This window comes from Hemitrygon akajei, chromosome 4, assembly GCF_048418815.1.
Source record: "Hemitrygon akajei chromosome 4, sHemAka1.3, whole genome shotgun sequence".
NCBI classification, from domain to species: domain Eukaryota; kingdom Metazoa; phylum Chordata; class Chondrichthyes; order Myliobatiformes; family Dasyatidae; genus Hemitrygon; species Hemitrygon akajei.
The window spans coordinates 51,293,746-51,307,531 of record NC_133127.1 but is presented as its reverse complement, the minus strand read 5'-3'; the positions used below and the strand labels follow the sequence as shown (position 1 = coordinate 51,307,531).

Below are 13,786 nucleotides of genomic sequence, written 5' to 3'. Positions count from 1 at the left end.
TACCAATATTACAGTCATTACAGGACACTAATATTTTAATGAGGAAACTAGAGTAAATTTAATAAACCAACTTGATGGTCTTCAGGATCAGAAACTAATGATTGAAATTGCATTATTATAGAAGAGGTGTATAATAATGTTCTCTAATTATGTTATTCATAATAGGTTTTCAAATAATTCAAAAGTTTCAAAGAATACATACATTGTTACATACAATTTAAAAGCAACTACAGATAATTACTGCACTTTCACTAACAACCATGAATGCTATCCACGAAGATATTGTTGTACATTAGACTGCTTGTGATGTTCATCGGACCAAAGCAAAAACTGTAGAAGGGTTTCAGCCTGAAACGTCAACTCTTTATTCATTTCCATCGATGCTGCCTAACCTGCTGAGTTCCTCCAGCATTTTGTGTGTGTGTTGCTTTGGATTCCCAACATTTGCAGACTTGTATTTATGATTTGCAAAAACTGTAAATGCTATGAGTACTCAGGAGATAAAATAGGATCTCTGGGGAGAGGAAAGGTATTTGTTGATTCAGTTCCGATATGGGTCCTTGATGTAAAACATTAATTCAGTTTCTTTCTTTTCAAATCTTTTTATTATTATTATTCAAAAATAACACAGGTACATCGAAGTAACAACACTTACAATGCCTCAAAAAAAAGAAATTATCTTAAAGATTGAAAATTTTTGTGAATTTTAAAAAAACCCTACTAATCAAGAAAAGTGAGGGGGAAAAAAAGAAACCCATTGGAGGTACAACCCCGGAGCGATGCGTCATACAAAAAGCTTCTAAAAATAAACATCAAGCCGCCAACAAGAAAAAAAGATCCATCAAGAAAAAAAAATTACACTTAGATCGTGGAGGAAATCAACCTGATATAATTTTTGCTCAGGAGACACATATCAGGGCGGGAGATCAAAATAGGTTTTTTGGATGGCGGAATGGATTACAGCTGCATGCTGCTTCTCAGAGTAAAAGTAAAGGCGTATCTATCTTTATTAAATCTAATATATTTACTCGAGGATATTGAATCAGATTCTAATGGTAGATTTTTAATTGTTAAAGGAGTGATTTGTAATAGAAAGGTTGTTTTGGTCAATTTGTATGGTCCTAATTTAGATTATCCTTTTTTTAAAAAAAAGTATTTGTTTTATTGCTGGATTTAAATGAATATATGTTGATAATGGGTGGGGATTTTAACTGTTTAAATCCTATGATTGACAAGAGCTCAACTAATCAGTGACTTTCAAATCATTCTGCATCAGTTATTAACTCCTTTTTGACCGATTTTGGGTTGATCGAATTATGGAGGCATTTGCACCCTGATAATAGAGAATATTCCTTTTTTTCGCATCTCTATAAAAAATATTCGAGGATTGATTATATTATAATTGATCCCTGCCTTTTGCCTAGTTAAAAACTGTGAATATGACGCTATTGCTATATCCGATCATGCACCTTTGAGTTTGTCCTTTGAATTTGATTATGTCATTTTTGCCCGTCCACCATGGTACATGTCTCAGACTTTATTGCAAAACTCTGATTTTATCAGTTTTATTGAAGGCTAGATAAAAGAATTTTTTCTTTTTAATGATATAGGAGGAATATCCAAATTAGTTATATGGGATACATTCAAAGCATTTTTACGTGGTCAGATTATTTCTTATTCAGCTAAACTTAAAAAACAGACTAAAGCAGAATTAGATAAAATTTCAAAACAAATTAAAGATTTAGATAATATCTATGCGACTTCCCCTAATATTGACTTATTTTAAAAAAGGTTGGAACTTCAATCACAATATAACCTATTATTAACTCATCCAATTGAAGGTTATCTACTTAAATTAAAGAGCTAATTTTATATGTTTGGAGATAAAAATAATAAACTACTTGCATCTCAATTAAAATCGGCTGGAGCCAAAAGGCAAATTTTGAAAATTCGTAGAAAGGATGGTACCCTGGCTCGGGAATATGAAGAAATTAATAAGATTTTTCAAGATTTTTATACTGAACTTTATAAATCTCAATGTCCAGTAGATTCTTCTGAAATGAATGCTTTTTTACGAAAGATTGCTTTTCCTAAAATTTCTGCTGAGGCCCAAAAACTCTTGATGCCCAAATTACTGAATCCGAAATTCATAAAGCTATTTTTTCAATGCAATCTGGTAAGGCCCCGGGACTTGATGGTTATCCCGTAGAATTTTATAAAAAATTTGGAAAATTGCTTTCTCCATATATGTTGGAGATGTTTAAAGATTCTTTTGTGAAAAGTGATTTACCCTCTACTTTTTATGAGGCTTCTATTTCTTTAATTCTCAAAAAGGATAAAGATCCTACTAATTGTGCCTCATATAGACCTATTTCATTATTGAATGTTGATGCTAAGATTCTCTCAAAGATAATGGCCAATCGGTTGGAGAGTATTTTGGTTAAAATAATTTTTAAAGATCAAACAGGTTTTATAAAGGGTTGTTATTCTTTTTCAAATGTTTGGAGACTATTTAACATTATATATTCTCCCTCTTCTAAAACTCCACAATGCATTTTATCTTTGGATGCTGAAAAAGCATTTGATCGAGTCGAATGGAAATATTTATTTAATGTTTTAGAAAAATTTGGTTCTGATATTAATTTTAATAACTGGATTAAAATGATATATAAAGCTCCTATTGCTACTGTTGTCACTAATAATTGTAAGTCTCCTTTTTTTCATCTATCACGGGGGACAAGACAAGGTTGTCCATTAAGTCCTTTGTTATTTAACTTAATATTAGAACTCCTGGCTATTGCTCTTTGTGAAGCCAAAAATATTCATGGGATTTTTGTGAATGAGACCATGCACAAGATCTCTCTTTATGCTGATGATTTATTGGTGTATATATATCTCAGCCTGAAGAATCTATTCCTGCTTTGCTAAAATTATTTGACAAATTTGGACATTTTTCAGGATATAAAATAAATTTTAGTAAAAGTGAATTACTCCCTTTAAATTAATCTATATATATGATAATATTCCTTTTAAAGTTATGGATTCTTTTAGATATTTAGGTGTCATAATTACTAAAAAAATATAAGGATCTTTATAAAGCCAATTTTCCTCCTTTAGTGGACTCTATGAAGTACTCATTTAGTAGATGGAGCCCACGTACATTTTCACTTGTTGGTTGTATTCATGTAGTTAAAATGATGATTTTACCAAAAAATTTTTATTTATTTCAGAATATTCCTGTTTTTCTGAGTAGGAAGTTTTTTGATCGGATTGATTCTATTATTCTAACTTTTATTTGGGATAATAAAAGACCAAGAATTAGTAAATGTCATTTACAAAAGTTGAAAAAGGATGGCGGTCTCGCTTTGCCTAATCTAAGAATGTATTATTGGGCTTTTAATTTGCGATGTGTCCTTTTGGTTATATTGGGGTGATAGGAATGATCGGCCAATTTGGGTAGACCTGGAACTGAGAGCTGTGAAACAGTTTTATTTAGCTTCGTTATTAGGAGTTGCTCTACCCATACAATTAGCTAAAGTTGCTAATTTAAACCTATATTCTGTTAAGCACTCTTTACAAATTTTGCTCCAGTTCCGCAATTTTTTTAATCTTAAAAAATTTAAACTTTGTAGTATAATTTATCGTAATTACTTTTTTTAAACCTTCCTGGAGTGATCCAATTTTTTAACTTTGGAAAAATAAAGGTATAAATTCTTTTTTGGATTTATTTAAAGAAGGCAAATTGATGTCTTTTGAACGATTAGTCAATAAGTATTCTCTCTCATATTCACAATTTTTACAATATCTTCAAGTTAGACATTTTTTACAAAAATATTTAAGTAATTTTTCTTACATATTGGAAGCTGACTTGTTAGATACTATTATGAATATGAACCCTTCGATAAAAGGTTCTATTGGAAGAATTTATAATTTATTATTACAATGGGATAAGCGTCCTTTGCTTAAGATTAAACAGGATTGGGAGAAGGAACTCAATTTGACTTTTATATGGGAGGATTGGATGCGGATTCTGAAGCTGATTAACTCCTCTTTAATCTGCGCTAGTCATTCACTGATTCAATTTAAAATTGTACATCGTTACCATTTGACGAAGGAAAGACTTTCTAAAATATTTCCCAATGTTGACTAATATTGTGATAGATGTAAAACTGAGATAGTCATGTTCTATATTAAAACAGTTTTGAAAGTCAGTCTTTTCAACAATTTTTAAAGCACTCAGAATCAACTTACATCCTAATAAATTGACTGTGCCTTTTGGAATAATTCCTCAAAATATCCATGCTATTTCTGTGTCTGACCAACATGTTATTATGTTTGTTACATTGATAGCTAGGAGGGCCATCTTGTTGAAATGGAAGGATAGATCAGCTCCTACTTTGTCACAATGGTTCTCTCAAGTGATGCTGTGGCTTAGCTTGGAGAAAATTAGAAGTCGAACCTTTGAATCTTTATTTGATTTTGAGAAGAGATGGGGCTTATTTGCTTGTTACTATCATTTCAATTAATTCAGTTTCTCTCCCACAGTTGCAGATAGAGCTGCTTAATTTCTTCCAGCAATTTGTTTTAGTTTTGGATTTCAAAGTCTGCAGGTTTTTTGCTCCTTAGTGCATTTAACGAGGTTGATTATAACAAAAATATAAAAATATTAATCATTTAATAATCTGTCCTTGCATTCATCCAGTGTGACCTCATTTGAGATAAGCTAACCGATCAAAACTAAAATGACATTGTAATGACTAATTTCAGCAAATTGAGAAATATTGGACAAGTTCCTTTTGATCCACATTTAGGAAGCTAAATTAACAATTCAGTAAAAAAACATTTTGCATTTTAACACACACTACCAAATGTCCAAAATTCCAATGTCCACATATATAGTTTACATTTGCCTTTCTAATTACATCCTACTACCGGTAAAGGTACTAACGTAATAGCATCATAACATGTTTTTGTAGAGAATTTCCATTTTACATGGCAATATAGAAATTTATAGTGTAAGTGTAAGGTAATGTTTTTTACTTCAAAATGGGTTATGAATTATGTCTGAATACTCTAGTCCAATGGACCCACCTTTGGCTTGGTGTTTTTGATGCATTATGTGCAAATTTAGGAGAGATTATCTTGTGTAATATGTAGCCATTACTTGAAAACAAGCCAAAACCATTGAGAGACAGAGTATGAGAATTGACATTGTATGACGCACTGCTAAACTGAGTTCAAAATTGAAATCAAGTATGTTCAATCATACATTACAAAACCAGCAAAGACAAGCAATCTTAAAAACTGATAAAACTAAATTAGTGATATAGAGAAATAAGAATAACCAGCATAATTAAACATAATGAAATAAACATTCCAATTGGCGTTACTAAGCAAAGTTAGTGGTCAACAAAATAAAATAATTCCCCGACTCACCCTCTCTCAGTGAGACTAAATTGACCAAGACAAAATACGTAACTATACTCATTCGCTTCTACCGTGCCCTAACCCACATGACAAGTTACCCATAGTAGACATGCAACTCAAAATACAATACAGGCAGGAAGTAGGTAAATGACTCCTACATCCCAGCCCCTAATTATCACACTATAATACTTATAACTACATAATGCTAAAAATAGGAGTTGTGAAATCTATAAGGATAAATGTTTAAACATTTATGCAAAATGTTCATCTTTCTTTTTTCATCTTCCAGCTAAGTCATGTAACAGTCATCTAAGCCAGAGGTTACCAACAGTTAGACCAATACAGAGTGATCTTTACCACCACTCTCTGTCAAGTCAGTAAGTTCAGTCAAAGTCATGAAGCTTCTAGAGCTGTAGCTCCTCAAACTTCTGCCTCTTGTAGAAGACCGATCCTGGTAAAGGGCCTGTCCAGACAGCTGGTCTTGGTCTTCATGTAGACCTGCCACACAAATCCTCTTCTGCCTGGAATGACTTGAATGATCCATGAGTTTCAAAGTGCTGTGTCGTTCACTATAAGTATAATGTCTCCTGGGAAGAAATTATATTTTATACCTGACCATTTCTGATATTCCTGTAATTGTGGGCAAGTACTAGTTTGACATGTAGTGGATTTGCTTCCATCTACAATGAGTATAAGTGTCTTCTTTTTGGAACTCTCCTGTTGGTAAGGATGGTGAGGTCTTCAGAAGCAACAGGTGGATAGGTGTTAGTACTTGCAAATCATTGGGATTGGAAGGTGCCTTAGTAATTGGATGACTCTGCTTCACAGAGGACTGTGTGGAAACTCTCTTCGTCAAGATTCTGTACCTTCCTGGTGGAATTGAGGTCATTTCACTCAGACGTGATCAATCCCATGCTCCTCCATGATGTGAACTAGCCAGCAGGTTAAAAATCCATTTTATTCCTTTCTGAAGAAGGACATCACTGATCCGAGAATGATTCCACTTCTCAATGGCTTCTCGCAACTCACACTCATCTCCAACAAAGTTTGTTGCATTATCAGAGCGTAATTCACGAACCTGTCCTCGTTTTGCTATAAAGTGTCAAAGTCCATCAACAAAGGAATCTCTCTAAAGAAGATGTCACTTCAATGTGAATAGCTCATATAGCTAGACAGGTAAATATGACTCATTACCTCTTCACTCTACTCATTCTGCTCGTCACCTCAAAAGTTCCAAAGTAGTCCACTCCTACACTAAAAATCTTTTTTTGGCAAAACCCGATCTCCATTTCAGCCTTACTGAGCTCCTCCACTGAGAATGAGGTCCTTTGTTGTTATTCATCCAAGTCAGACTGAATAACAGCTATGTTCATTTGCTTCCTCTTCTGGCTAAGAAACTAGAGCGGGTTCTTAAATCTAAGAGCCAAGCAACTGTCTTCCATAAATGGGTCCAAGACAAGAGGTGATGGATTTTTTGTGTTACTGCATCCACCTGCTCTTCAATCAGCATGGCATTCATTGTAACACTTCTCTTGACTTCTGAATCATATAGCAGGAGTTCTCCAGAATAGTCGGGATTCACAGCCCATTCCCTTGCAGTCTTTAAGATATTGAGGCCCTGACAACTGTTTCGTTGTTCAGGAATGCTTTCACCCTCAGCCCGCAAGAGGCCACATCTGCCAAGTTGCTTGGAGTGTTTACATACCTCCATTGAGATGCTTGTAAGACCTTAAGAATTTCTGAAACTCTGTTCGCAACGCATGTTCAGAACCTGCAAGTTTCATTCTTGATGTACTTCAGCATAGATGTACAATCAGTTCAAAAAGCTGAGTCATGAAGCTGCATGTGCAACACCCTCCTCCACAATGTGTTAATACGGCTTGCCATACAGCAGCGGTGAGTTCCATGAGGCATGGAACTAACCTAGATTTTCCCATGATGAAAGCATTGTGCACCTGAGAGAGAGCATGTGTTGTGCAACACTGCTCCTTAGCCATCTTCTCCAAAATCAGAGGCTTCAAACATCTAACAACCTAAATTCTTCTAACTGGCTGAGTTCTTCCAGCCAGCTTGTCCACTCATGAACTGATCTTGCCATAGTGTCATCCCAGGCAAGCTTTCTTACAAAGATCTTGTAGGATCATCTTATCGGATAGCACCTAAAGAATCATAGATGGAACTAACTGTGGAGAGGATCCCCCTTCTGGCAAATGGTCTGCCTTGGATCGTGATCTTAAGCTTGAAATTATCAGACTGAATGCACCATTGCCCTCCCAGTACTGAGTTAAGTATTGTATGTAATTAGTTATGCTACAACAAGTGTATGGGACATTGGAAAAAAAGTTGAATTTCCCCATGGGGATGAATAAAGTATCTATCTATCTATCTATCAGTACTCTCTCCACCAAACGTACCTCTTGATCCAGATCTAAATCCTTCATGTCTTTCAGTCCTTGCTCTTTTGGTATCACAGCTAGCACACTATGTCTGCTGCTTATTAACTTCGTGAGTAGCACAAATGGATATAAGATCATGATAGAGAGATACTGCTTCTTCCTGAAAGGATGCTAAAAAAGGCAGTCATCAACATTATCGCCTTTCAATAAAAATGTTGTTCACTAAACAACATTAGTGAAAATAATCTTATGGTTGTGCCTTTCTTGCAGTTCACAGACCACTGCTTTCTATTTGTCCTTAAGCTTGTACAACAATCAACATATTAGCAGGCATATCCAGCTCATTCATATACTGTACTTCTTCCATAGCATTGCACCAGCCTCTAAGGAAAAGTGTAGATTTGAAGTGCTTTCATGCCTTCAGATTTGATAGATACCCAAGAAAGAACCTGTTGGATGTCAATGAATGCAAATTTCTGTTCATTACCAAAATGTTCTATAGTTAAGTCTTTTTGCCTTTACATATCTTTTCTTAGGGTAGACATGCTGGCAACTTCTGACAAGTTCTTTAGCGCAACCCCTAGAGAGCTGTTCAAAGAAATAGAGGCAGTCAGTATGGCCATCAGTTTGGCCTTCAATACTGTTTTCAAAAGTCTTCATGAATGCATGATACTGCAATGATCACCATTGAAGATTTGAATCTCTCCTTTAGGCAAAGATGAAAGGCACTGTTGTTGTGCCAATAAGGTTTTATTTAATTTTGCTTCCTCATAATAACAATAATACTGTTTTGACCTCTCATCTGAAACAAGAGTGTTTCCATGCTGTAAGTGAATGTCCCCATGAGCCCTTCAAGCTGTGGAATATGACATAGATTCAGAGAGCCTCATTAGTGCAGGCCAAGAGTAAACACCCTGAACTACCTCTTGTGGGTCTAGCTCATGTTTTTCAGATACTTGAGGAACAAAGGAATCAACATTGACATTGAATATTTGTTTTTCTCTGTGCCTTTGCAATATAAGAACTCACACCACATTACAGTCCTGCTGGAGCACTTTTAGCACTCGCTACGAAGCCTTTAACTCATTAACTTTGGCCACCTGTGCAGCAATTTCTTCCTCCAACTTAAGTTGTTCTTCCCTTCTCTGTAGCAATTAATCGTTCCTCTTGCTCCTCCAGCGCATTTTTGACCTTCGATAATTGTTGACGTGTCATTAGTGCAACTAAACTAGCCTCTGTTTTAATATGTGCAAAGGAGTCAATAGATACAGATTTTCTTCCTGCAACAGAAGTTCAAGCACTGACATTTGATATAATGTCACTCAGGTTTACATCATTTTGTGGTCCTCTGCTATATGCGTAGTCAAAACATGCCTTGGAATTTGAGAAATTGAGAAGTAGAGATTCATATTCACTTGTTGCAGCAACTTTACCTTCAAAGTAACATTTTTGGATTAACCATTGTTTAACATCCTCTATGAATAATATACAAAGGCTAACAATGCTTGAAAACCATTTGTTTTGCTTTCCCTGCTCGTCCTTAAGAAGTAATGAGATTAGCATGTGATGTTGCTTAGCAACAGCTTCACAAAGATTAGTCAAATCCTCAACAAGATTGCACATGTAAGGCATTTCCCGTACTTCTCACAACCCCTACCCACTAGCTTTCCAAGTAAGTTTAATTTCTCTTTTGCAAGTCCTGACTTCAAGTTCCATGCTTTGATTCACTCATGTTACTTTCTGCTTATTGCGCAACCTGTTGTTTGTTCGCCCACAACTGTTCCAGAACTTCAGTAAAACAAAGCGATGAACCCTCAGGCAAACAGCATGCAATCGAGCAACAGTTCCTAATGGACAGGCATTTGACACCGTGTTCCAATCACAAAAACACAGCATGAATCAACAAAAGGTTGCACACAACCCTACTGCAAGCTTCTCAGTGTTGCAATTCCAATTTCACCAACAGGTCAAAAGCGATCCTTTGCCTTAGATTGGTGTTCATTTGGAATAACTTATTTTTGTTGATAAAATATAGCGGTTACTTGAAAACAAACCAAAACCACTGAGAGACTGAATACAGGAGTTGACATTGTATGATGCACTTCCAAAATAACTGAGTTCGAAGTCAAGAAAAAATACATTCTATTCTTTATTATGAAGCCAGCAAAGACAAATGATCCTATAGTGATAAACTAACAAAACTAAATTAGTGATGTAGCGAAATAAGAATAACTAACATAATTAATGAAATAAGTTTTCCAATTCGTGTGACTAAGCAAAGTTAGTGGTCAACAAGAAATATCATTCCCTGGCTCACCCTCTCTCAACTAGAGTAGACTGACTAAGACAAAGCAAGAATACTCAACTATGTTCATTTGTTTCTACCATACCCCAACCCACATGACAAATTAACCATAATAAACAGTGCAATTCAAAATACAGCTAGATAGAAAATAGATACATGGCTCCTAATTCATATAAAAGCTTATTTCTAGTTTTGAATTCTCATTTTTAAGAACACATTTTTGCACAACTATTGTTATTTTTCTATTCATTTAAAAAATGCTGGGAATCTTTACAGTGCAGTGCAACTCCTAAAACTACAATAATAATGTGACTTTTGTATGTCTGGTAGACCACAATGTACAGAAACACATGCATAGTAACCTTTTATTTTGTTTTTAAATATAGATGAAAGGAAATCTGACCACATAGAGAAAAATGAATACTTAGCAGAGGCTTTGAAGGTGGCTTTTCCTCTGTCAAAACTTTTACAATCCATGTCAATTACAAGAAGTGGTCAAGTTCTTCCAGTTCATTGTAACAGTGAAGTTGATCAATTGAATTTAAAGGATACTGTCGCACAGGATTCATCAAAAAACACCCACACATCACCATCAGAAAAGGCTAATGCTTCTGGGATTACATGTAAACGGAAGGCAAAGAACTGCCACAATCGCCCCAGTTGGAGTAAAAAACGGAAAGCAGTTTTGTCTCAGACCAGAAGGTCATCATGTAGAGACAGCGAGGGCAGTGAAACAGAATTGGTGATCAGACAAACTGAATCAGAGAATGAAGAACTGGATGATTATGTGAATGATATCACGTCCACACCTTCACCAACTTTTTGAACATTTCTGGCCTGAAAATTGATAAGCCATTTTTATTCAACAAAAGCAAAGTGCCAAATCTTTGTAAATACATTTTGAAAAGGATGCTGTATTTGAAAAGCATGCTGTGATGTGGATGCAGGAGAAGCACATGGTTTTGTTTTCATCATGGTGACTCCTTCAGTTTTGTTTGAGATGTCTGACAGCTAATGCTGGAGACATCAACAAAAATTTTAATGTTTTGCTGAAACAGCAACAAAGATTGAGGACCAGTTTGGATTACAGTAATGTCTTTTCATGATTATTGCCTAAAGAGATTAAATCTCTCCAGTTCTTAACTTTTGAAAAGAGTTCTTTTTCTGTTTTTTTTTTATGTGTTTCCACCACTTTAACACCGGTTTTTGTATTGTGCACTTCAGCTAATTTGGAATAAACTTCCTCCATGAGATGGAACTTCCAACATCTTAGCAGCCATCTAAGATGGGTAATTCCCTGGGTATAGGCAGGAGGAACACATAAGACAATACTATGCAGTTGATACTGGGTAAAATTCATGCTTATGAGTCTAGAAACAAGTTACAGATCAGAAGATTTGGCAGATAATTGAAACAATCTGGAAACTATTTTGTATTAAGTAATATTTACTGAAAATAAAAATCTAATCTTGTGTTGTTTAATTACAAAAGCTGGGCATTCTTTGATAATGATTTGACAAATCTTTCAAAGTCTTAAGAAAGGTTGTAGATGGAAAGTGATGTTTTGAAGTTGTAAAAGTGAAGCTCATTCTAATTCATTCATAACTTAGTTGGACAGAACCATAACCCATTAAAATTCAACACCAAACCAAAGGGGAAATGAGAACCAAAAGTGAATGAGGTGGTTATAAAGCACATTTTAGCAGTGAAGACTTTTAGAGATGGAATTCTCGAGCTTAAACTTAGCTGGTGGGAGACTGTTGAATTGTTGGTTAACAGGCAACTAGAAGATCCAGATGAAGATAGTATTCTCCACAATAGTATTGGGGAGGTTGCAGAAATAAGTTAAAGCCATGTAGGAATTAGACATTAGATTGATACTTAAACCAAAGTTTCATTGTTGTAGCAGAAGGCAGTTTATGCCAATGTGCTCTGTGCACAGAAGAGACTATTTTGCCATATCTTGTGTTATTTGATTAAGGTCTGTAACTTGACACCATTTTTACAGTTCAAATACCTTTGTACTCTTGCAACTAAGCTGTATACTTAAACATTTAAATTGCCTCAGAATCCACAGCCATTTTGGGGATAGAATTCCAAAATTCCAGTAATCCCTGCAAGAAACTTTTCTGGAAATCTCAATCTTAATATTAATCTTTTAGAAATGTGCCCTATGCTTTGGAATACTCCCAAGAGAACAAATTACCAAAGCATTCAATTGGGTTAAATCTAAACATTCTCTTACTTTGATTAGATCCTTTCTAAACTCAAGGAAAAACATTGTTTACGCAACATATCATTCCGTGACAAAATGTTTTTTCTTGTGAATCTGAGTATATCCAATTATTATATTGCTGAAGGATGGCATGCAGACAGTATTTCACGTGAGGGTGAATTAAAATATTTCTATATTTACATTCCAACTTCTGAGATAAGCCCATATTTCCATGTGCCCTTTTAATTACCTTTTCTATTGATGCAGTACTTCTAAGGGCTGTGTCCATGGACACATCAATCTCTTTGTTCCCTGATGGTTTTGAGTCACTATATCTTTCTTGTATGGCCGAGCACTCGAACTACAAAACTATAACTTCTAGTTTTTCCTTGGCTGTCATTGTTCTTGCTTATATTTATGAAGTTAGTTTGCTAACTTTATCGTCCAAAAAAGCTTGGGATGTGGGGGAATAACTCACTATCTTTTCTGTGCCACTTTTATATGGCGTAGACTAGTTACCACAATAGATAGATGCCCGAGATCTATCTGTTAAATCAAGAATGCTTCCTACCCAAAGAATTAACAACCTGCCCATATTAGTTAATTATGGAAGATAAAATGAAAGTTGTGTCTCTCAGCAGGTTATGCCTTGAATCTAAGCAGAGAAACAGGTTGACCAAGTTAGTGATGACTAATGTCCACCTTTCAACACCAAACCTATTGATCCCATTTTATATTCTCCCCATAACTCCTAAATTCTACCATTCACCTTCACACCAGAGGCAATTTACAGTAACCAATTACCCTACTACATGTATGTCTTTCAGATGTGGGAAGAAACCCTGACACAGGGAGAATGTGCAAACTTATTACAGACAGGAATGAACCCAGGTCTCTGCAGATGCAAGGTAGTGCTGCTGCTAGCTCCACTGTAACTAAGATTCACTTGAGTCTGCAAACAGATTTTGCAAATGGTGAGAGCTCACCAGAATTTACCGAGCTATGCAAAAAAAAATGTATTCTCACCCAAAAATCCTTAAGAAAATTCTATGTTCACATTAAGTTCTCCAATTTCACATTTGCCCTGATCCTAAAGTTAAATGTATATAGTTATGCCATTGACGTGCCTTCCTGTAAATATGTTACTGCTGTTGAAAATACTGTATTAATGCAAAACCCAAGTGCGCAATCTTCACAAATATTAAAAAAATATATATTCTTTAACTTGTGTATTTAACTATTTACTTGTTCAATTTGTAGATAATTTACACCGGGCATTAAAAAAAAAATCTTTTCATGTCTTAATGGTGCTGAAGTAGAGATTTCCCAGTGCTCAAATGATTTACTGTGGTTAAAAACCTGCCATTGAATGTAACACCCCTCTTACCCTTAGGTTTCAAGGCAATCCTTACATTATGATTTTACTTGGTGTGATTTGCGCAC

General features: G+C 35.1%; 1 protein-coding gene across 2 annotated transcripts in view; it reads left to right on the top strand.

Annotated features, from left to right (window-relative positions):
• The window catches only part of abraxas1 (abraxas 1, BRCA1 A complex subunit), a 40,392-nt gene extending 26,825 nt beyond the window's left edge, over positions 1-13,567 (top strand). For both annotated transcript variants that reach the window (XM_073042582.1, XM_073042583.1), the window contains exon 9: positions 10,515-13,567. In XM_073042582.1, coding sequence (XP_072898683.1) covers positions 10,515-10,954 — 440 coding nt within the window. In that variant the 3' untranslated portion in view covers positions 10,955-13,567. The remainder of the gene's footprint in view (positions 1-10,514) is intronic.
• The last annotated feature ends 219 nt before the right edge of the window (positions 13,568-13,786 follow it).